The sequence below is a fragment of the Ostrinia nubilalis genome, chromosome 23 (assembly GCF_963855985.1).
Source record: "Ostrinia nubilalis chromosome 23, ilOstNubi1.1, whole genome shotgun sequence".
In the NCBI taxonomy this organism is placed as follows: Eukaryota; Metazoa; Arthropoda; class Insecta; order Lepidoptera; family Crambidae; genus Ostrinia; species Ostrinia nubilalis.
The window spans coordinates 3257688-3283183 of NC_087110.1; the positions used below are offsets into that span (position 1 = coordinate 3257688).

Genomic DNA, 25496 nt, shown 5'->3' on the forward strand with positions numbered 1-25496 from the left:
AATTTAGGCAATAAATATTTGACATAACGATATATCCAATTAATATTATTCGTACAAACATTTATATTTCGATTTATCAATGTATGTCAGAACATGTATTTATTAATATCTCGACTTATACATTTATGGATTTTCGTTTTTAATTTGACAAAAACAGTTATCAAGTTATGATCCCCTCTGAGTACTAAACACATCCATGATATGTGCAGTTGTCTAGTTATGCACGCTGTCAAGAGTTTGGATATTTGGAGTTATCCAGCTATTACCTTCGTATAATCATATTTTTATATGTGTCATTAGCAGTTGTTAAAATATAACATTGTTAGCTTTATATATTTTTTACTTATCAAAGCGTTAATTATTACTTTTATTACTATTTTCAATAGTTTAAAACTAAATTAACGTTTAAATAGCAAGTTGAAAGTAGAAGGATATGTTTAGTCAATAGGTAGGTCTATCTACTAATGTTTTTTTCATAACAGACTAATATTTCGTTTGACAACAGAATTTAAGTAAAAAATCTAATAATAAACTTTTAGGTCAATTTTAAGTTCCGGATAATTATTATAGTCTATTTGACTTCAATGACATTATTTAGGAATAATGATGAGGTAAAAGTAAGTAGGGTCGATACGCCAGATCTCGTCCATTTAGTGAGTTGGTAGATTTGAGGAATAAAAATAATATAGGGTGGGTGCACCAGTCCCACACCAGGAACCAGTACGAGTAGTACACCATTTCTAATTTCACATCTAAATATTAACAATCTGTCCAATTTCCCGCCACTTTTGTTACGTTTGGTAGCACTGCCGTACTTCTACCAATCATTAGTCATAAATAAAAGCGACAAACACGACTGGTCAACCTTAGGCACATTGCGACTTTCCACATTGATTGTTAAATAAAAATAAAACTTACAGCTATTAAGAAAATTTGAATAAGCTACTTGATTCTATGATAGATAAGGAGTAGTGAATTCTTTTTTTTGCAATGATTGTTGTAATAATTGAGTCGCAATATCAAAATTACTTTTAAAATGTCGCTTATTCGGTTTGTTACTGGTACACCCACCCTACAATTTTTCGTAATCATTTTGAACGAAAAATTGTTGTCATTATGCTCCCTTTAGTCTTTATAAGTATAGTATTAAACTTGCTCTAAACCATTAGAAGTTTTAATATTATCTTTTTAATATTAATGAAATATAGAAAAAATGCATTCAAAATCACTAATAATTAATAACAGCATTTAAATAAAAAAATATAAATAAAATCTTACTAATTGGTATTCAAAATATTAAGGTATCACACTTAATAATTATAAACATACATACATATATTTTAGTTTATTACATTTTTTGAAATTTCAATAGCATGGCTCAATTTGCAATATTATGGTCTCCTCTCTAGGCACAGTTTGCTTTTTAACATTATTTACAACGTCTGTATTTAGAAAATAGTCGTGATAATGTGGACGCAAATTGGCTATCACAAAGGGTAAGCTACATTTGGAGGGTGTATTAGCGTCCAGGAAAAGGCCTAAGTACTGAAAAAAATCTTTGTGTTCGATACGTCATGTAAATATCGTTTTAAATGATATAAAACATGCATTGTTTTGTATATTTTAATATCTTTGACCCAGTTAGACCAGACCGCGATCACTTCTGACGCAAAGTGGAAATTGCATTGTAGTAAATTCGCATCCACCTTATTTTAAGTGTCATTTAATAAAGTACATTACCGATATCATTATCCGTATTGTATGGTTCATGGTTAAGGCTTAGAGACTGCTGTAAATCCCAAACTAGACCTAAATATATTAAAAACTTACCTTAAAACGCGCACCTGCTCACGTGGGATTTATTTTTGGCAAAAACGGTAGCATGCTATACGTTTTTTTTAATGTGGGTTTACCTGTCATACATTCAGGGAACCATAGCAATAGCTTTCGTTCTAGATTGATCCGTCATTTGGACGTGAACTGGACGATGGACGCGAAAGGGCGTGTCGACCTTACGCAAAAATATATCCAGTTAATTTTAATTATTTTAAGCTTAATGGTAAGCTTAAAATAATTAAAATTAATTGTGCTTGTTATGAAGCATGGCTTTTGTTCTTTTATTTGTCTTTTTTTCATTTTAAGCAAACGTACAATTATCTGATCAAAAGCGATCATAATCTGCGATTATATTTGATTTTTCTAATAAATTTGTTACTATTTCATTGCAAAAGTGATAAAAATATGTTCTATTTTTATGTTTTGTTTTTTTACTTAAACTTAATTCCAAATAATTAACTTAAATCCAATTTTTATACCTTAAATATTTGTTTTTCTTTGGTGAATAACTTGACAAGTCGTCGGTACACAACTTGACAAGTCTTTTTTTTAATAGATTAAGAAGATAATTTAATCAAATTCTTACGCCAATCGAAAGATATGCATCAAATTAGCTTATTTCAATCATAAAAATATCAATTATCATTAATTCCGATTTACCAGAGAACTCTAAACTTTAAAATCGCTCCCCTGAAAAGTACGCGAAAATGACATGTCAAGTTATTCCCGCGCGGTACGGAATTGATACCTAACCTAGTTTATATTTATAGTCATTGTTCAGTGATAAAGGTTTAGCACGAACCTCAGAATACAGAACAAACCAGAAGGAGTGTTCGATAACATTTCTACGCGGCAACTTGTGTCCAAAATACTTCCCCTCCCGCGCCCCTCTACCCCCTTTAGTGTTACTAGCGCCGTGTGACACCCCCATTTTTGGGGTAAAATTATGTAATTTTTAAAGAGATGTTAAACAAGTAAAAAATAAGTAAGTGAAATAAGTACACACGGCCAGTGTTAACTATCCATTTCCGTTTTTGCTCTCGCTCTTATCAAATGGTGATTCTTTGCGATAGAACGAGACGACATGACTGGCCATAGGCATAGATAGTACCTACCTACCTATGAATTTAATTTTTACTCCGAAGTAACTAAGTGTAAGATGATTATTTATTTCTATTAAATAGTGTAATATATGTACTATATTTTATGTAGGTATAATATGTTATTTAAAAGTCAATTACAAAAGTCGAATATAAATTTTAGAATGCCAAGTAAAACAAAAAAGAAACTTAAGGTTCTTTATTATGTAAACATATCGACAACAAAACATTTGTTTACGGCGCAGTAGTGCTTTTAGTTTAACTTTTCTTGGAGTGAAAAACAGAATCCAAATCAAAAACATCACCAATACTTAAATTTGATTGCGAGGCAACTCTGGCTGTGTATCCTGAAAAAAAATCAGAGTAAGTATGTAAGCAATAATTAATTACTTAAAATTATTATTAAATATACAAATATTGCTGCTGCTGATCTGTTGATACCAATGCCTTACTTTTGAATAAATGGGAAAGTATGAAATTCACGATAGTAATTTATTATCTCCTCATTATTAGGGAGTAATATTATAAATTAATTCAATATATTGAAATCAAATCAAAATCAAAAATATTTATTCAGTTTAGACCACAAGTGGCACTTAATTTAATTAATCAGGTTGTCATGTCATGGATGAAATTACACTAAAAACTAATTAAAACAAAAAGGATGGGGAAAATATTCCATTATTCTGTGGTAACGCTAACAAAATTAACGCGTGAATTTTTTATAAGTAGACAAATGTAATTCAATATAAAAAAGTAGGGTAAAATATTCCGTTGACCTGTGGCAACACTTACAAAATACAACCGTGATTTTTTTTGAAAATTATTATTTAATTAAAATGAATTGGAAATGTGCTACTTACGGATAAAACATGATCCCATGCACTTTCTTCGTAATTCCAGTAGCATTCTTACATGTCGGAACGGCACAAGACGGCATAATTTAATTATAAAGTGTCAATCTGACGGATATGTAAACAATGCGCGCGCCGGCCATTGACTGATTGCTTTAAAGTCAAAGTAGTGCGATTTGGAGTACTTTATATGAATACACATTTACGCCCGTTGACGGTTTCTGGTTTGTTCCGTATTCTGAGGCACGAACATAACATTTTAAGTCGTTATGGACTAGTGGGATTTTTACCTAAAATCATGTTCCTATCTAGATATTTGGGTACTAGATCTAAGGTATGGAAGAATATCTTCTTCTCTGAAGCAGCTAGCAGCAGATTCATATCGCCATTCCGTAAATACACCGGTAAATATGACATAACCTCAAAATTCTCATTGAACCATCTTCCTTAAACTTGATTTACTCCTTCTTGTTATTTATCTTTAATGCAATAGCTTAACTCTGTTTAAGATAATATTATTAGCATAATATGCACACAGCAACCACTGTGGAAAAAATAATTTAATTCCTACCAAAAACTTTATGTAATGTGTGTGTGATTCACTGCCTTATCTTTGAAATCCATTAATTTAAAACCTTTTAATATTAATTTTCAGGAGTAACATGCAACATTCAGCAAGAATACGCATGCATATGTCATCATTTCAACAAAAAAGTACAAATACAGTCAAGAAAATCATTCTTATTAGAAAATCGAAGATTTTATACAAAAAAATTTACAGATGATCTAACAGAAGCTCAAGTTATTCAGAATGAAAAAAGTAAGTACATTTTTCACAAATTTTTCATCTACATTAAAGACAGCCTAAACCAAACCTGACTGAAAGTGATAAATTATAAATTATCACTATAACGAGATTTGGCAACAAAACACTTTTATAAAGGTAAAAAGGTATTTACCCTCCCAAAGATTTTACCTGAAAAACATTAGTACATTATTAGTTTGTCGAATTGACTGTACCACGGGCGAAAATATTTTGCAAATGCGGGCGGGTGTAGAAAATTCATCGCGCCTGAGCAGACGACGCCGCATGTACCTACCTATGTGTGTAACTGATATTTTTCACCAAAAACTTACTACCTGCATATTATGTTCCAGATCTCACAAAAATCCGACAACTATTCCCACAACCTCGTGTGACGCTTAACGAGTTCACAGCTAAAACTCCACAGAAGGTATTTGAAATACATTACAAACAGCACATGGTTGCTGGCAGAAAGAAACTGGCTCAAGGCGACTGGACTTGCACGTACGCATTCATATGGCCAGAGAAAATGAAGTTTGACAGGTAAGAAAATAAATCAACAATGTTACTAGTCATCTTTTCAACCAAATGACATCTACTGCAGGACAAAGGCCTCCCCCAAGGATTTCTACAATGACCGGTCCTGCGCCGCACGCATTTGGGAAGATCGTCGGTCCACCTAGTGGAAGACCTGCCTACACTACTTCTTCCAGTCCATGGTTCTGCCACAGCATCAATTTCCAGTCAATTGACATCTAGTTATATCAATTGACTTTTCATAAACAGTCTAATAGTAAAAGCATAGAAAAGTTATGATATTATTTCGCCAACGCAATGGACCATTCATGATATTTTATGAAAAAATATTATTTTTCAGTACAGCCATCTCAAAACGACATGCAGCTGACAAAGCAGCGACACAAGCATTAATGTGGTTATATTTAAATAAACGAATAGACAACCAAGGAAATCCAATATATGACAGGTATGATGAACAACCTTTACTTTATTCTTCTACTTCTTCTCTTATAATATGGCTATTGTTTCAATGTTTGGCAATTTACTTTATTTCTTATAGCTTCTTCCACACCAACGCCTGCAGGTCGCCATCGCCGGCGCGATCATAAGCAGGGTTCGAACGGATAATTATCAATGATATTTATCACGATAATAACAGATGGATAATTATCGGTTGATAATAACAAAAAAATTCGCTCGTGAAACTGGATTCGAAGTTTTCGAAGTGTATTTCCGCACTTGCGTCTAGTGGTGGATGTTATTTAACATAGATAGTTCTAAAACCTATCTATTTAGCTCCATAACGATCACTTGTTACCTTGTCAAAATATTTATCTATTTTCCACAACGCTTTATGGGACTAGCGATGGATAACTTGACAACAATCAGTAACAAAAAACGTAAAGCAACATTCTCAATGTAACATCAGAATATCTTATGAAAAAATATGACAAATGTATCTTATACTGTTGATAATTATCAGATAATTATCACGAAGCGTAATTATCTTGATAATTTCGAACCCTGATCATAGGCCAATGACAGATCGTGCGACCCATGAAAATCATATGCACAATATTGCACACCAATAAAAAATATTTTCCTATGTATTTTCACTAATTTATTATTATGTGTGTTTAAAATGTCCAAATGTCATGTACATTATTTAATATTGCAGGGAGGTGATATCCGAACTTCGGGACACCGTTAACAAGCCAATACAAATAACTATAAGTGAGAAATCCGTGGAACGAATTGATCGTATATGGAACGAGTATCAAAGTGGGATAAGTAGGTTTGTTTTTATTAAATTATATTTTTAAGTTGTAGCAGCATGTAATTGCTTTTGTTAAATTATATTTTAAAATTGTAGCAGCATGTAATTTTGTCCTTGTGCCTAATTATTCATAATGGTGGCTTGTATATGAGTAAATTATAATAATTATTATATCTTTCAGGGCCAATCTATGAAGCAGCCTTCAAAAACGCTGCTTGCAAAGAGATCACAACACCAGTATTATCTAAGGAATCCTCTTTGGACGATGGTAAGTAATCAATTGTTGTGTTCCGGCAGTTAGAGGTAAGATAGCCAGTTCCTCTGTGGTTGAGGATTCCGGGTGAAGCTCGCTTCCACCTTCGGCCTGATCATCACTTGCCATCACGTAGTGTCCGACCGAATGTTCGGTTTCGGTTTCGTTTTCGGTTGAGTTTCGGTAAAAACACGAGTTTCGGTTTAGTTTCGTTTTCGGCGGCAAACTTGCCGAAACTACGACCGAAACCGAATGTGCATTCGGGAGTTTCCGCGCTGTTATCGGTCATGTTCGGCGCGTTGAAAGAGTGAATGAATCCGATCAGAGCCAATGTCGTGATTCGCTCGCTTGTTTGTTTGCTGTTAGTTTTGTTTTGTTGTGGTAGCGAGTTTTCGAGTGATTTATTTTGAATTTGGTAAGTTTTATCTCGTTTTATGTCGTTATAACATAAGAGCGGGTAGTAAACATCAAAAAAAAATTTTTGGTTCGCAAATGCTATACGTAAACAAACATTAGTTAGGTAGTTAGTAATGACTATAGTGCATTGGTGATAATATTATGGATTCAGAGTTTCAAAGTTCATTTTAATATTTATCACCAAGGTATCCAAGTGGCAAGTACACAGTAGATACTAACGAAACCTCGATATCATTTTTGAAGATCTATCCATAGATACCCCACACGTATGTGTTTGATGAAAAAAAATTTTTGAGTTTCAGTTTAAGTATTGGGAGCCCCCAATATTTATTATCTATTTTATTTTTATTTTTGCATAAAAATCTTAATGCGGTTCACAGAATACCATCTACCTACCAAGTTTCAACAGTATAGCTCTTATAGTTTCGGAAAAAATGGCTGTGACATACGGACAGACAGACATGACGAATCTAAAAAAATCTAGACTATAAATCCTTCTTTTTCTTTTTTAATACACAATTGGATACCTTTTAGAGTAAAAAGGCGCTTTATAAGTTTAATTTTAATGCAGTTTAAAGAGAAAACAATAAAGACTGACTGATTATAATAACGTTTTCTTTATTTTTCCCTAAAAATATGAGCCTTGTAAGGAAGTTTCGGTTTCGGTTTCGGTTTCGGCCGAAATAGACACCGTTGCCGAAATTCGTTTTCGGTTTCGGTTTCGGTCGTAAAACTAGTTTCGGTCGGACACTACCATCACGTAGATACAGGCCAAGAGCTTCCTCGTTGTGGATAAAAAAAATATCATAAAATCAGGTCATTTAGTCTCCACTGCAGGAGCAGGACCCTCTCTAATTTACTAGAGACAAATGGAGGATTTGGTATACACTCCCCATGTTTGCCAGACGGGTTGGTGAGGCCATATGTTTGCATTTGTCTCTTAGTCGCCTCTTATGACATCCACGAGAAGTTTGGAGGTGGTCCTATTTATTCTACTATGCCTGGCACACTGTAAAAAAAATTAATCATTGAAATTGTTGTTTATAGCAATAACTGCCATCTATTGTCAACATTGAGAACTCTGTCGCTCTAACTACAAAGTGTTTGTGCTCTAACCGTGCTTTATAATAATTCCATAGTTTTCGGATAGATGGCGCTAAATCATAATTCTTTGGATTGTTGCAGATGAATTTTCAGATGATGAAATGGAAAATGAAGAAATTGAAGAAGTAACAGGTATAGTGATGCACAATCCCTTCTCATTTCCAATTCAAAATGTCCATTATCTTATTTTAACATTTATTTCGATGAAATTTGGTAATATAGAAAAATAACCTGGGAGAAAGAGTATTTCCCCTTTTAAGCAAACTATGGGCGATGAAATTTTATTATTCGCTGTTCAATTTTATTCATCAGCATAGCAAAATTCAACCGTAGAAGAACTGTACTTGCACCGATCTTGACTAACTTCTTTCCAAATTCATCAAGAGCATTTTTAATCTTAAGTACCTTTGCAAAAACTTTCTGCGGCCTAACTGACAATCTAAATTGAACTGTATGTGCACTAGAATTGCACCCATAAGCGAGTGCACTAGAAAGCCCTTACTCCATAACAACAGTCGATCAAAATTGAACTCAAAATGCACTAAACTTGCACTGAATATGCACTTAAATTGCACTCGCCCGTACAGAATCGCGGTCACTCCACCCGGTGTATGGAAGAAACATTCGTCAGCCGACTGAAGAGTCGTTACAAAGAAGAGATAGGACGCTTAAACATAAGTTCCAGGTGTATGACGAGGAAATAACGCCGCTGCCTATTGATGGATATGCGTAAGTATTGATGATTTTTCCTAAACAAGTAGAATAATTCCTTAGGAATATTAATATGCTACACACCCATTGTCTCCATAGCTGAGCGATTAAAACAATCAACCGGCAAGGGAAATGTCATGAGTTAATGCTAGTTTTCTTTATTCAATCCTAATCCAAATCCGCCCGTCAACTGTCAAATTTCAGTAAGTTTTTGGTCAAAATATCTACGGTTTTCGATGTTTTTACATTTTGATATTGTTTATAAGACTATTTAAACAATATTAAAGTAAAAACGCATAGAAAATTGTGTAAAACTGAATTAAATTTGCCAGTTGAAATCCGGATTTGGACAAGGATTGAATATAGAAAACGGGCCTAAATAACCCTCTAACTTACCTCTGGGTTATGTAATAGTTAATTTAGTAACCCTAACTTTAATTTGCTAACCCTACATAAAGGGATAAAAAAAATATTGTCAATTTTTTTTTTCATTTATTTACCAAATAAAATTACAGACAATTATTAACACGCAAGAGCATAATTTAAGAAAGCAGCTGACTAGCGTTTTAGTTTTAAAGCTACTAAAAATAAAATTTTGCAACAATTTCCAAAGTAATTTGATTTTGATGGCTAGATTGTTTTTTTATAAAAAGTTCCCTTAGTATTATTGATTGATGGCATCAACTACCTTACATTACGTCCATGACCTACCAACCCTATACTCCGTCCCACATCCTTGATGACCCCAAAACAAAGTTCAGGGTCAAACCGCTCGCGTTACGGGGTCACCCCGTCGAAACTGGGGCTCAAGGTCACATTGCCCCGATCGGGGCCGCGGTACAGGCAATGTGGGACGGTACGAGGTTCGCGAATTTGGGGCAATTGGACAACGAGGTCGAGTTGTAGATATGATATCGGCGAATGGGGATTTGAGGTTGGTCTGTCATTTTTTTGGAGCTCAATGAGGTTTGGTTACGTAGCGATTGATGTAAAAAATATTTTAGGTCATTTTGCCAATCACAGACAATAGAATTATGAGTGACATAATATTTCATTTTCACTTATATGCTATCAAAGAAAAGGACTAGCTAAAAAGTTTGTTTTAAAAATATTTTTAAAAGCACAAATAATATCTTACTGAAACTTAAATGTTCGTAAGTAGGGCAGAGTTCATTATCATTGTCTCAGTGTCATTAGTATTCTTTAAAAGACTATTTCCATCTCCCGCTTCCACCGCTGCAACTCCTGTGTAGCCAGGTATACCTACTCGTACAGCTTGATTTTTAATAAAACCCAATTATGAAGGCTTGGATAATCCCACGAGGGAAAGTTTAACTATCAGTAAAACAATAACGAAATTTGACTTTTGACTAATGCTGTTATTAACGCTTGAAAGGTTTTTAAATTGTGCTATGCACAGATATAGATATATCTATATCTGTGGTGCTATGCTACAAAAAATAAAAGAATAGAGGAAGACGTCCAAACCAACTATCGTCTTTCTGCTAAAGCGAAACCGCTAATAAAATGAAGGTGATGACAAAAAAACAAAAGTTAGATAATTATGACTCTAAACTCCATGGACAAGACTAGAAAGTTCTAAATCCTACCAGCAATATTAAAAAATTCCTCTATAAATCGCATCTAAAACAAAATAAACGTCATCAAAAGCAAATTCACTTTCGATCTCTCTAACAAATGCATCGAAACAAAACTCAACGCATCGCCCCACTGTCCCTTTCAACGACGAAACGCAACGTCGTTCGCCGTCAAAACTTTCGATAGTCGAAAGTGCAGCCAAAATACGTTTTAGAGAGCGGAATATGACCTCGATATCTTTGTAGCGAAGCGAGTTGACCCCATTTGGAGAGGTGAAACCGCGCTGGCGAAAATTTTGGGCGAGAGTGAATCGCGAACACTGTCGGTTTCGGATGACGTTTGGCTGTGACGTCACGCGTTTGACAGATTGTGCTGACGTAGCATTCTAAGTGAAGTGACGGCTGGTTTCTTTTCGGGGAGAAGGGATTGCCTATGTCCAGCAGTGATTAAATTTAATACTCGTAATAGGTCAACAACTATTATCCACGGTATCCTGGCTACACAGGAGTTGCAGCGGTGGGAACGAGAGGTGGGAAAAGTCCCGTTTTTTATCCACAGTGTCAAAGCCTTTTTCATCTGAAAGCTATCAGTTTTTACGCGCACCCGAGTATACCCTTCTCAGTTATCGTCGAAAATAAAGCAAATTAAAATTTAAAATCAAAAATTAACAATGGCATCTGAAAGAAATGCGCAAAAAGAGCTTTTCTCTCCCATCCTCTGTCACCCATGGGGTCATTGGTCCATCGAGCTGGGTGTCTTACCACGTTTACTGACGTAATCTCCACTCGAGGACTCGTTTAGGTACCCCCCTTTGAGCCCTTTCATTTGTTCTGCAAAACATAAATTATGGCCTTTAGAGTCTTTAAACCAAAAACACCCAAATATTTTTCAATATCATCCCAACTAATATTATAAATGCGAAAGTAACTCTGTCTGTCTGTCTGTCTGTTACGCTTTCCCGCTTAAACCTCGCAACCGATTTTGATGAAATTTGGCATAGAGATAGTTTGAGTCCCGGGAAAGAACATAGGAAAGTTTTTATCCCGGTTTTTGAAACAGGGACGCGCGCGATAAAGTTTTTCTGTGACAGACAAAATTCCACGCGGGCGAAGCCGCGGGCGGAAAGCTAGTATTGAATATAACTTACTCCGCACTTTCTACGCATACTCGAAACCCCTCCATAACAAAAATAAACCATTCCCCCCTCTAAAGCGACTACGTAACGTATACGTCACAGCAACGAGAGCGAAACTGAAAGCAAACGAAATCGAAAGTGACTCTCGCTTTCGCGACAGCTGTGCGCACGTCACAATGACGTCATCGTGACGTTTCACCGACGTGCATACGTCACGCACTTTCGCACTCTCGATTTCGTTTGCCAACGGTATGACGTGACGTAGCTATTGGGGTAAGTGGGTAAGTGTGTCACTGGGGTTTGAGAATGAAGTGGTAGAGAAATGGGAGCGATATTGGATTGTATTTTGAACGGAATAAGAGTGATTTTAGCGCTTTGAAATCTCTGGCTTGTTTCGCAGACTGTGAGGAACTGACAGTGACAGCGGTACATCAGAAATAGCATCTTATGTTTGTTGGAATAGGTGCAATTTTGCATTTTACAGTCTGGCAATTGTATCAGGGCATTGAAAGTAAACCATCAAAAACTATACTTGCTTATATCAAAATAATAATGTATTTATTGGCGTATAAAATAGATTAAAAGGCTATAATGTTCTCTTTTAGTCCCGTTGAAACTAAAGAAAGTTAAACATCACAAAGTTAGCAGTTGCAAAATGGCGCTGGATGTAGGTCGCTACGCTACCAACCGGCCAATCTGGAAATTATTGGGGCAGGCTCAGCAGTAGACGTCTTATGGCTGAAATAATTGAAACATCACACATACAGTCAGCGTCAAATAGATTGTGACACCCAAAGTAACCGAAAAGTTCGCAACACGTCTTTGTTACGTTGTATTGTCAATTTTTAGCCACTTTGGGTGTCACGAATGCTGACTGTACCACCATCAGATGTCAATAAATCCAGAGTAAATACAAATGAGTAGGTCATCTTCATATTCTTCATAGAAACGCACCGAGCGCGGTTTGTATGTGAACACGCCAATACGTATGCGGCGCGCACGCACACACTGACAAAATTTAGCATGGATTAGCGGGTAGTTGCCCCGAATTTTGTCAGTGTGTGCGTGCGCGCCGCATACGTATTGGCGCGTTCACATACAAACCGCGCTCGGTGCGTTTCTATGAAGATGACCTACTCATATGTATTTACTCTGATAAAACTCTAAATAACAAAAACTCTTTTTTCCAGTCACGAAATAACATCAACGCTACAAAACTCCCGCGTGCTAGTGATAGTGGGAGCGGCCGGCTGCGGAAAATCGACGCGCGCGCCGGCGGCCATCTTGAAAAGCTGCGGCGCTAATATGGCAACGATAGTATCGGAGCCGAGAAGAGTGGCTGCTATAGGACTTGCGCAGAGGGTTGCCAGTGAATTGGGGGAAGAAGTAAGTTACTTACGCCCGTATTCACAAACATTACTATGAGATACGACCTTCAAGCTTTCAAGAAGAGAGCGTATCTTCACCTTAAAGGCCGGCAACGCACCTGTAACGCCCCTGTGTGTATGGGCGACGGTAATCACTTAACATCAGGTGATCCGTCTGCTCGTTTCCCTCCTGTCACATAAAAAAAAGGTCTCGCAGTGCGCGTGGACGCACAGGGTGATACACGAACCAATCACAGAGCACTGTGCGTTCGATTTGCTGCTTTACTTACGCAAGCATCGTTTGTGAATAAGTTAAAGTCAGCGTTAGAGTAAGATAAGATAAGAAAAACTTTATTTGACACAAAAAGAAAAAACAACATTTTAGTTAATGTTGTTATTAATCAATAATGTCAATAATGCACTTCTGCAAAGTTCTGGAATGTAGACCGGCAAGCATAGCATATAAGGTGGTCAGACGACCTCATAAAGGTAGCAGGAAGGCGCTGGATGCAGGCCGCTACCAACCGACCAATCTTGAAATCATTAAGGAAGGCCTGTGTTCTGCTGTGGACGTCCTGTGACTGAAATGATGATGAATCGACTTCTCATGTCTGTCTTCTTGATATAATCAGTATCGATAGTATTTATTGATACCTACTAAAGGAAGTAGTTTAAATAAATGGGTAATATTTTAAATAAATAATAAATTGGGAAAGTCGACCCCGCGTAACGAGATAAGGCGAGGCAGAAGAAGAAATGATGCGCAAAGCCATCCCAAATCAAGCCGAACGCTTAAGCGTTAGATTTTGAGATCTATACCTCATATTGTATCTATTTTTCAGCTCTTAGTATACCCTCACTTTGTGTCAATTTCAGGTTGGAGAATCTATTGGGTACCAAGTCAGACTCCATTCTAAACCTCCCAGGCCTCCCGGAGGATCTATCCTGTACTGCACATCAGGAGTACTTCTCAGGAGACTTCAGACGAATCCAGGTACATTCAATTTTAGTAACATTACCCACTTCTAGCTCGGTGGACCGACGATCTGGTGAAGGTCGCGGGAAACGTCTGAATAAACGGCAGCTTAGGACCGGTCGTTGTGGAAATCCTTGGGGGAGGCCTTTGTCCAGCAGTGGACGTCCTTTGGTTGGAATGAACGGTCATTTTTTTTATCCACAACGAGGAAGCTCTTGTCCACATTTTTGGCGCTGAATACAGGCCGTTTCCAACCGACCAATCTAGAAAAGATTTGGGAGTCCTATAATGTCCTATAGCTGTGACCGTTACAACACTGAGATGATAATGATATACCACATTTGTACTAAACAAATAAAAGTGACATCTGTTGAAGCATAAAAAAGCAATGATTGCTCTGATTGAAAATCCATCAGAATAAAACCAATTAGTCACTTTAGCCATATAGGTATTTGCTTTCGCCCCGGCCCTAGTGACCTTACATTAATGCTTAGATGTTGCGGTATCGAAACTAACGTTAATTTTAAATGTACACAAAAATCGTCACATTTGATTCAGTATTAATAAGTATACAGGGTGTTAGGTAAATGGGTATATGAGCCGACACTAGTCCATGTTAACATGGGCATATAAATGCTATGGTGAAGTCAGAAAATTGACATCTACATTTTAATTATTTTAATTTTCATACAATCAGAATTTATAAAATTTATTTTGTATGAAAATTAAAAAAATAAAATGAAGATATCAATTTTCTGACTTCACCATACCATTTATATGCCCATGTTAACATGGGCTAGTGTCGGCTCATATACCCATTTACCTAACACCCTGTATAATAATAAAGTAATATCTCCACTCTCAGGTCTACAAGGATGCACGCACGTGATCATAGACGAAGCGCACGAGCGTGACGTCAACACTGACATAACATTACTACTGCTAAAGAGGGCGCTAAATGTCAACCCTGACTTGAAAGTTGTCATCATGAGCGCTACGTTGGATACAGAAGTTTTTATCAAGTAAGTTTGTAAGATGTTTTTATTACAGACCATCCTTACACACACACACAAACGTCACTCTGCCTCACTAACAACTCATTATATCTATATCTATATAATAAAAGAAAGTCGTGTTAGTTACTTCACTTATAACTCAAGAACGGCTGAACCGATTTAGCTGAAAATTGTCAGGGAGGTAGTTTAGAGCCAGGAGAAGGACATAGGATACTTTTTATCCCGTTCGAAATAAAAAAAAAGTCTGCTTATTTATTGCCATTAAGGCGGAACAAAGTTCGCCGGGTCAGCTAGTTGCTACTAAAAGAGGGCGCTAAATGTAACTTTCAATTGAAAGTTGTCATTGCTGGATATGTAGAAGTTTGTATTAGTTATCTAGGCTGATTTGCACCAACTTACTTTAACCGTAGCTATAAAAATAACCGGTGTTTTTTGTATAGAGTTTGACAGATTTTTGACGTTTAAGACGGTGCAACTCAGCCTTAGAATTTTTTTTTCAGACCATTATCATGTGCCTTTCATTTTCATACGCGTAGACCCGAGAGTTTTTAATCTCTCTCTCTCTTATTGACAAATGCTGAGACGGAGACCTTTTGCTGCCACAACTCTGCTCACATTATTTCATCTCTAATTGTTTTTTTTATTTTGAATGTGCATGTTAAATATTTAATTATGTAATCTTGTCGAACAATGCATGTGACTTTGTGTGCAGCAAATAAAAGTTTACTTACTTACTTACTTTACTTACTTTTTCTCCCTGACTTCCTCCCCTCTCCCTCCCCCTTTATTTCCCCTTTTCTATATCTCCCCCTACCTTCTTTCTTTCCCTATATTTATGTGTATTCTCTCTACAATATTTTTTAAATACGATTTTTGTAATAAAAAGTTATGCTTTTAACATCCTGTGAACATAGCGCACGGTTACATAGTATTAAATAAAATTAAAACTTATTATTCTGATAATAAATCCCAATTTACAAATTCACAGGTATTTCGACTCATGTCCAGTCATAGAAGTGCCAGGCCGAACGTATCCAGTTGAAGTGTCCCATCTAGAAGACATACAGAAGAAGTTCGGATTGAATCTACGGGTCACAGAAGAGAACAGCAAGAAAGTGGACGGGAAACCTTATGTTAATTGTCAAGAGGTAAAAATTACCTTATTTGATTTTTAAATAACTAGCGGCCGCCCGCGACTTCTTACGTGTGGACCCCTTGTTACCCGCTTAGGGGTTGAATTTTGCAAAATCCCGTCTTAGTGAGCACCTATGTTCTAATAGGAACTCCCATGCAAAATTAAAGACTCCTAGCACTTGTAGTTTCTGAGATTTCGTGATGAGTGAGTCAGTGACCTTTCGCTTTCGTGGCCTCTAAATATAGGCCTTATACAGAAGCTCAAAGTTGCACAGCGTACTATGGAGAGGGCTATGCTCGGTGTTTCTTTACGAGATCGAATCAGAAATGAGAGATCCGTAAACGAACTAAAGTCGCTGACATAGCCCGACGGATTAGCAAGCTGAAGTGGCAATGGGCAGGGCACATAGTACGCAGAACTGACGGCCGATGGGGCAGCAAGGTTCTGGAGTGGAGGCCGCGTACCGGAAAACGCAGCGTAGGATGTCCACCCACAAGGTGGACAGACGACCTCATAAAGGTAGCAGGAAGGCGCTGGATGCAGGCCACTACCAACCGGGCATTGTGGAAATCATTGGGGGAGGCCTATGTTCAGAAGTGGACGTCCTATGTCTGAAATGATGATGATGATGACATCATTGGTCCACGTAAAACTTGTCAAGCGAAATCTGAAAAGGTGATAATTTTACTAAGGTCAATTTTTGTCTAGAATCTAGATGGTCATCCATCAGTCTATCTTCTCCTTAAGTTGGCCACGGTCTTTATGAGACACCCTGTATAAATGTTACTTATTATATTTTCTTAATTTACTATTAATCAGAAATTTTATTGTTCTATTGACATTCGGTAATTTGATTCAATTCTATTGTTTTTATTTAATTTGACCTAATTATTATTATATTATTGACATTGAATTAACTATTATTATACTTATTGACATGCATGATTTTCTTATAAGCGCTTTGGAATGTATTCTGTTAGCTTGTAAGGTGTGAATAATAATAAATAAATAAATTACTGGGTAAATGAACTTTTTTCTATTTCTATATTTCAGCTGGTAGAAGTAATAAAAGCAGTGGACAGCAATGAGCCAGAAGGAGCTATACTAGTGTTTCTCCCGGGCTGGGTCGAAATCAAAACTACAAAAAAGCTATTGGAGGAAATATACGGGAATTCTACTACGCACATGATTCTGCCTGTTCATTCTAGGTAAGTATTTAAGTATTTTTTTTACTTTTATAACTAGAGTTCCTATATCTAGGGGGTACTTTAAAGATTGAGTGACGTCTAAATGATTTTGGCGAAAACGAATATTTTTTATGGGTTACCTAACTGCTTGTCGTTTCAACCAAATGACGTCTACTGCTAGACAAAAGCCTCCAAGGATTGCCATAACAACCGATCCTGCGCTGCCGGCATCCAGGTGCTTCCCGCGACCTTCACCAGATCGTCAGTCCACCGAGTGGAAAGCCTGCCAATATTACAATATTGGCAGGCCTCCCTGGAAAAATAAAAACTCATAAAACTCATTTATTTCTGTAAGTAGGCTTTGAAAAAGCAATTTTACATGTCCCAGTATTAACCCTACCACTGCTTCAGGACAATAAATGGGCCAGTGCTGAGAAGAAGCAGCGCAAGAAACTCAGTCACTATTGTCAGCCTCTTTTTCAAAGGTTTACATGCTTTAAAATGTACAAAGTTATAAATATTTATGCGAGCTAGGCAGTAACGCATCCCAAACATTTTTATCTTTTAAATAATCATCGACTTTATAGTAGCCCTTTTTCATTAAGGTACTTTTAATGTGCTTTGAATTTATGAATGGGTAGTTCTACAACAGTTCTAAACAATGTATCTATCGGTCCATCGTGGTCGCTACTCAAGAACTTTTGTACCAACGGCCATCAGTTCTACAAGATATGTGCCTGATAAGTAGGTAAGGTAGTTGAAAAATGACAAAATCCTAGTAAAAATGTATTTTTTAAATATTTTCCATTTTCAGGCTATCAACCGCAGACCAAACCAAAATGTTCGCAAGACCATCGCCCGGTATCCGCAAAATAGTCCTTTCTACAAATATTGCTGAAACCTCTATCACTATACCAGATGTGGTGTACGTTATAGACTCGGGAGCACATAAGGAAAACAGAATTAAAGAGGGAACAGGTATGGGGAATATTGTATTTAATACTAATATTATAAATCTAATTAATTTTAAACTTTCGCGTGGCATATTTGTATTAATTTAAACAGCTTTTAGAGTAGACGCACACCGTTGATTTTTAGTTGGCCGATAGTTGTGCCAGATTTTAATTTGTATGAAGAATCGGCCAAATCGAATCGGCGTAGTGTGTGCACTCCACATACATGCCCATACTGATCAACTGCCCGACTAAACTATCGGCCGACGAAAAATCAACGGTGTGCGCCTACTCTTAACGCGATTATTATAAATCTGATAAAAGTTGGTTTCGTTTCTCCTTCACGCGAAAACTACTGGACTGTTTCTGTCAACAAAATTGTGTAGCGTGAATTGAACATCGTTAAGGCCCAGGACACACGGTGAAACGTAATTGCAACGAAACTGACCGTTTGAAACCGGTTTGAAATGGTCGCGTCATGTGTGGTCTCTCAACGGAATCTATGGCAGAAACTTTCTAGAAAAGTAACTAGAATTTGCAGTTTCGTTGCAATTGCGTTTCACCGTGTGTTCTGGGCCTAACACGTAGATGTATAGGACGCTGCGTGATAAGTGAAAGACTAAAAGATAAGATAGAAAAAGACAGGTTTCACTCAGAAATTAAATTCAAAGCTAACGACATGTTGGGAAAAATATCAAGCGTGTACCTTTTAACTGTAAAAAATCTACTTTGTATTGATGTTTGCTAGATATCGATTTATAACCGACTTCAAAAAGGATGAAGTTCTCATTGAATGTAATTGTTTGTTATTTTTTAGGCACGGCCAGCTTAGAAACAGTGTGGGTTTCCCAGGCGGCCGCCAAACAAAGGACGGGCCGCGCGGGCAGAGTGCAACCAGGTATTTATGTATTTTATTTTAGCCTCCTCCCCAGTGTGTTTATTTATTTGTTGGTTTCATAAAAAAATGGTTTTCTTTGATTGCCAAGTCTCATAAAAAACTCTGATAAAACTCATTTATAGCCTGACCAGGAACATAAAAACCCTGGCATAGAGGCGCGTCAATTGCATTTGATAGTGCAACACTGAGTACAGTCGTACCTGTGTTAAATTAATAGGCTAACTTTATGTATCAGGATTCTGGATTAGGGGCTAATTTGATATTTTCATAAATTAACGAAAAAATATTATTATAGGTAACCTGGTTTAAATAAATGAAACCATCAATCGAGTAGTAGGATTTATTTTATTATTCGTCAATAATCAAATTCAGAACTTGAATATTCAACTGCAATGTGTGCTCATGAACGCTTCAAACTCGGTACTTCTTTCCCAATTCCATAAAATTCAACACTTAGAAAGTGACAAAAAACTTTAAAATAGGTAGTTGAAACAAACCACAGCTAATTTTCATAGTGGACTGTACTATACGATAAACATGTCAGTCAATTTGACAACCTTCATTCACGACTATAAAAATATTTTATCAATTTAATTCACAAAATCAATTGCGCACATTTAAAATAAAGTTTGTTTACACTTTGACAGCTATAGACTGACATGCAAGGTGACATGTCAATGAAGTTTTCAGTAACTGTTGCCATTAAAAGAAATTAGTACCATTAGTTTTCCGCAACATGGCGAGGGTTTTTATGTTCCTGGTCAGGCTATATTTTTGCAAATAGGCTTTTGAAAAGCACTTTTACACGTCCCAGTATTAACCCTACCACTGCTTCGGGACAATAAATGGGCAAGATGCCTCAATGTTCTGCTATTAACCTTTTTTTTCATAATGTTCAACAATTTTTATCTGTCGCCATACTCTTCTCTGCGTTCCTAAAGATCTCATGTAGGAAAACGGCCTACAATTCTACAACGTTTCTCCCCAACAGACTTTGAACTTTAAATTCTTATGTTAAAGTGTAAAATCAATTGCAATATTCATCAATATCTAATAGACTGCCTTACATAACAATAGCGATTCTCTACATAATATTTTGTAATATTAAGAAAAGAGCAAAATGAAAAAACCGTATTTTTCTGCGTTTGTTTCAAAGTGACGTCTTTATTCTTTTTCTAATTTACTTTTAAATTCTGCCCTTGACAAATAGGAAAGCTTTTTGTTCTTAACTATAGCTAGGTTGCACCATCTTACTTTAACTTTGACAAACGTCAAAAATCTGTCAAACTCCATACAAAAACCACCGGTTATCGTTATAGTTACGGTCAAAGTTAGGTGGTGCAACTCAGCTTTAGTGTTCATTATAAATATCTAATTTATCATCTATTCCCAGGTCACTGCTACAGACTATACACCAAAGACAAGGAATCCGATTTCGCTCCACACACCACACCAGAGATTCTCAGAATACCGCTGGAGCAAACCGTATTGGATTGTAAGACTTATGCTCCAGACGATAAGGTCGCGGATTTCTTGTCGCAACTGCCCGAGCCGCCTGGAGAGAAAGCTATCAAGTTTGCCGTTAATGATTTGATTGATTTGGGTACGTATTATTGAATATTAATATTTAAATATAGAGATAGGAAATATATCTCTCACTAAATGTCTTAAATTAACCTTTGTTTTTTCGAGTTATTAAAAAAAAGTTCTGAGGTGGAATTGTGTAAAGCAATCGTAATCATTTGACAGTTCATAACGTACGATTATTCTTTCAAACGCTTTGTTTAACTGACTTTATTGTACGTTATGAACTGTCAAATGATTACGATTGCTTTACACAATTCCATCTATGGTTCCTTTCAAAATAAAATCCGTTGCCATTCGTAGTATCGATACATCGAAGCCGTATCTAATCTAACATGTCTACAAAGGTATAAGTTTGAAAACTACTGCACGCAGCAGCAGCAGGAGACGCGTTTTATGTATTCTATGAAATACTGTCACAACGTGTCATATAAATACATCAGTAGTATCGCGACGACAAGTCTGCTGTTGGTGTGTGGAGTCGGCTTGCACCTTAATAATAAAACTATTTAAGAAAGAAGGAGTGATAACATTAACTGCTCCAGCTAATACATTAAAAAAGATTGGTTTGCATTCTCAATTTCCAGGCGCCCTAACAAAAACAGAACAGCTAACCAAACTGGGCAGTATAATATCCACAATGACGCTACACCCGCGACTTGCTACCGGCCTGCTGCAAGCGGCCGCGAGTGGAAGCGTGCTGGCGTTCGCTAATATTGCCACGCACTGCTCCGACAATGTCGAGGTGTTCAGAGACGCGGCTGATAGGAGAGACGGTGAGCTGTTTTATTTTTGCTATCTCTTTCTTTCTTTCTAAACAGTCGCGGCTTACATAAGGTGAAATGGTGAGTGAGAGACTGTTCTTATTCTCGCACTGTCTCGCTCTCACTCTCTCTCTCTCTCACTCACTCTGTAGCTCCCTTTCACTCTCACTCTCTCTAGCTCTCCCTCTCTCCCACTCTCTCTAGCTCTCTCTCACTCTCACTCTCTCTAGCTCTCTCTCACTCTCACTCTCTCTAGCTCTCTCCTCTCGCCAATTCTCTCTCTTCCCCTCTCCCGCTTATCGTCTCTCTTTCTTCCTCCCTCTCTTCTATCTCTCTCGCTCGCTCTCTCTCTATCTCTCTTTCTCTCTCTACACACCGCTAGCAGTATAATATCCACAATGACGCTACACCCGCGACTTGCTACCGGCCTGCTGCAAGCGGCCGCGAGTGGAAGCGTGCTGGCGTTCGCTAATATTGCCACGCACTGCTCCGACAACGTGGAGGTGTTTAGAGACGCGGCCGATAGGAGAGACGGTGAGCTGTTTTATTTTTACTATCTCCTTCTTTCTTCCTTTCTAAACAGACGCGGCTGATAAAAGGTGAGATGATAAAGTGACTTTTTAATTTCGTCTTTCTATTTCTTTCACTCTCTCTCCCCTCTCTTTCCTGTCTCTCTTGTTTCTTTCTAAATAGACGCTGCTGACATAAGGTGAGATGATGAGGAGACTGTCTTTTATCTTTCTCTCTCTTTCTCCCTCTCACTTTTTCTCTCTCTTTCTCTCTCTTTCTCTCTCTCTCTTTTCCTGGCGTTCGCTAATATTACCACGCACTGCTCCGACAACGTGGAGGTGTTTAGAGACGCGGCCGATAGCAGAGACGGTGAGCTGTTTTATTTTTACTATCTCTTTCTTTCTTTCTAAACAGCCGCGGCTTGCATAACGTGAGATGGTGAGTAGACTTTTCTTATTCTCTCTGTCTATCTTATAGCTTGCTGTTTCCCTTTATCTCTCTCTCTCTCTCTCTCTCTCTCTCTCTCTCTCTTTCTGAATAGACGCGGTTGACATAAGGTGAGATGGTGAGTGGACTGTTCTTATGTTTACTATCTCTTTTTCTCTTCGTCTCTCTCTCTCTCTTTTTCAAAACAGTCGCGGCTTACATAAGGTGAAATGGTGAGTAGACTGTTCTTATTTTCTTACTGTCTCGCTTTCACTCTCTCTCTCTCTCCTCTCTTTCTATCTCGCCTCTCTTTTTCTCTCTCCCCTCTCACTTTCGTCTTTCTATTTCTTTCTCTCTCTCTCTCTCCCTCTCATTCCTGTCTCTCTTTGTTCTCTTTCTAAATAGACGCGGCTGAAATATAGTGGGATGATGAGGAGACTGTTTTTTTATCTTTCTCTTATTCTTTCTATCGTGCACTCTCTCTCTCTATCTCTTTCTTTCTGTCTTTCTCTCTCTCTCTCTTTCTGAATAGATGCGGCTGACATAAAGTGAGATGGTGAGTGGACTGTTCTTATTTTTACTATCTCTTTCTCTCTTCGTCTCAATTTCTATCTTTTTTTAGAAACAGTCGCGGCTTTCATATGGTGAAATGGTGAGTGAGAGACTGTTCTTATTCTCTCACTCTCTCTCTCACTCACTCTGTAGCTTTCTCTCTCTCTCTCTCACTCTCTCTCTCACTCACTCTGTAGCTCCCTTTTCCTCTCACTCTCTCTAGCTCTCTCTCTCTCTCACTCTCTCTAGCTCTCTCTCTCTCTCACTCTCTCTAGCTCTCTCTCACTCTCTCTAGCTCTCTCTCTCTCTCACTCTCTCTAGCTCTCTCTCCCACTTTCTCTAGCTCTCTCTCACTCTCTCTAGCTCTCTCTCTCACTCTCTCTAGCTCTCTCTCTCTCTCACTCTCTCTAGCTCTCTCTCCCACTTTCTCTAGCTCTCTCTCTCTCTCTCTAGCTCTCTCTCTCACTCTCTCTAGCTCTCTCTCTCACTCTCTCTCTCACTCTCTCTCCTCTTTCTCTCTCTACACACCGCTATCAGTATAATATCCACAATGACGCTACACCCGCGACTTGCTACCGGCCTGCTGCAAGCGGCCGCGAGTGGAAGCGTGCTGGCGTTCGCTAATATTGCCACGCACTGCTCCGACAATGTCGAGGTGTTTAGAGACGCGGCTGATAGGAGAGACGGTGAGCTGTTTTATTTTTATTATCTCTCTCTCTCCCTCACTCTTCCCCTCTCTCTCTCTCTTCCCCTCTCTCTCTCTCTTCCTCTCTTTCTTCCTCACTCTCTCTCTCTCTTCCTCTCTCTCCCGTGGCTAGCTCCTGTCATGCTACAGGCACCCGTGAGTGGAAGCGTGCTGGCGTTCGCTAATATTGCCACGCACTGCTCCGACAACGTGGAGGTGTTTAGAGACGCCGCTGATAGGAGAGACGGTGAGTAGACTGTTCTTATTCTCTCTCTGTCTGTTTCTCTCTCTTTCTAAACGGACGCCGCTGATTTAAGGTGAGAAGACTGTTTCTCTCTCTCTTTCTGAATAGATGCGGCTGACATAAGGTGAGATAGTGAGTGGACTGTTCTTATGTTTACTATCTCTTTCTCTCTTCGCTCTCTCTCTCTCACTCACTCTGTAACTCTCTCTCTCTCTCACTCACTCTGTAGCTCTCTCTCTCTCACTCTCTCTAGCTCTCTCTCTCTCTCTCACTCTCTCGCTCTCTCTCTCACTCTCTCTAGCTCTCTCTCGCCAATTCTCTCTCTTCCGAGGGGAAGGGAGGGGAGAGGTCCCTCTTATCCTATCTCTTTCCTTTCTCCTTCCCTCTCTTTCTCTCTCTACACACCGCTATCAGTATAATATCCACAATGACGCTACACCCGCGACTTGCTACCGGCCTGCTGCAAGCGGCCGCGAGTGGAAGCGTGCTGGCGTTCGCTAATATTGCCACGCACTGCTCCGACAACGTGGAGGTGTTTAGAGACGCGGCCGATAGGCGAGACGGTGAGCTGTTTTATTTTTGCTATCTCCTTCTTTCTTCGTTTCTCTCTTTCTTTCTGAATAGACGCGGCTGACATAAGGTGAGATGGTGAGTGGACTGTTCTTATTCTCACCCTGTCTCGTTCTCACTCTCTCTGTCTCTCTCTCTCTCTCACTCTGTAGCTCTCTCTCTCTCACTCTGTAGCTCTCTCTCTCTCACTCACTCTGTAGCTCTCTCTCTCTCACTCACTCTGTAGCTCTCTCTCTCTCACTCACTCTGTAGCTCTCTCTCTCTCTCTCACTCACTCTGTAGCTCTCTCTCTCTCACTCACTCTGTAGCTCTCTCTCTCTCTCACTCACTCTGTAGCTCTCTCTCTCTCACTCACTCTGTAGCTCTCTCTCTCTCACTCTCTCTAGCTCTCTCTCACTCTCACTCTCTCTAGCTCTCCCTCTCTCACTCACTCACTCTGTAGCTCTCTCTCTCTCACTCACTCTGTAGCTCTCTCTCACTCTCTCTAGCTCTCTTCTCTCTCCAATTATCTCTCTTTTTCTCTCTCTTCCCCTCTCCCGCTTATCCTCTCTCTTTCTTCCTCCCTCTCTTCTATCTCTCTCGCTCTCTCTCTCTATCTCACTTTCTCTCTCTTCACACCTCTATCAGTATAATATCCACAATGACGCTACACCCGCGACTTGCTACCGGCCTGCTGCAAGCGGCCGCGAGTGGAAGCGTGCTGGCGTTCGCTAATATTGCCACGCACTGCTCCGACAACGTGGAGGTGTTTAGAGACGCGGCTGACAGGAGAGACGGTGAGCTGTTTCATTTTTACTATTGCTTTTTCTTCGTCTCTCTCTCTCTTTTTAGAAACAGTCGCGGCTTACATAAGGTGAAATGGTGAGTAGACTGTTCTTATTCTCTCACTGTGTCGCTCTCACTCTGGCTCTCTTTCTTTCTCACTCTCTCGCTCTCTCTCTCTAGCTCTCTCTCTCACTCTCTCTCTCACTCTCTCTCGCTCTCTCTCTCTCACTCTCTCTCTCACTCTCTCTCGCTCTC

General features: G+C 38.4%; 1 protein-coding gene across 1 annotated transcript; it reads left to right on the forward strand.

The window, feature by feature from the left end:
- The first annotated feature begins 3826 nt into the window (after positions 1-3826).
- On the forward strand, positions 3827-21566 carry LOC135083198 (ATP-dependent RNA helicase DHX30-like). The gene is made up of 18 exons (XM_063977932.1): positions 3827-4194; positions 4446-4610; positions 4949-5138; positions 5473-5580; positions 6292-6404; positions 6572-6658; positions 8246-8296; positions 8752-8893; positions 12800-12995; positions 13853-13970; positions 14818-14974; positions 15957-16116; positions 17157-17311; positions 18105-18268; positions 19061-19141; positions 20535-20744; positions 21313-21501; positions 21547-21566. The coding sequence occupies exons 1-18, from the start codon at positions 3981-3983 to the stop codon at positions 21564-21566; spliced, it is 2520 nt and encodes an 839-aa protein (XP_063834002.1). The 5' UTR covers positions 3827-3980.
- The last annotated feature ends 3930 nt before the right edge of the window (positions 21567-25496 follow it).

Bases quoted from the DNA above. Each gene is read 5' to 3' on its own strand.
- LOC135083198 (XM_063977932.1), top strand. From the start codon at position 3,981: ATGAATACACATTTACGCCCGTTGACGGTTTCTGGTTTGTTCCGTATT. The intron at 6,659-8,245 runs GTAAGTAATCAA...GGATTGTTGCAG, and splicing joins GGAATCCTCTTTGGACGATG to ATGAATTTTCAGATGATGAA. The intron at 16,117-17,156 runs GTAAAAATTACC...TCTATATTTCAG, and splicing joins CTTATGTTAATTGTCAAGAG to CTGGTAGAAGTAATAAAAGC.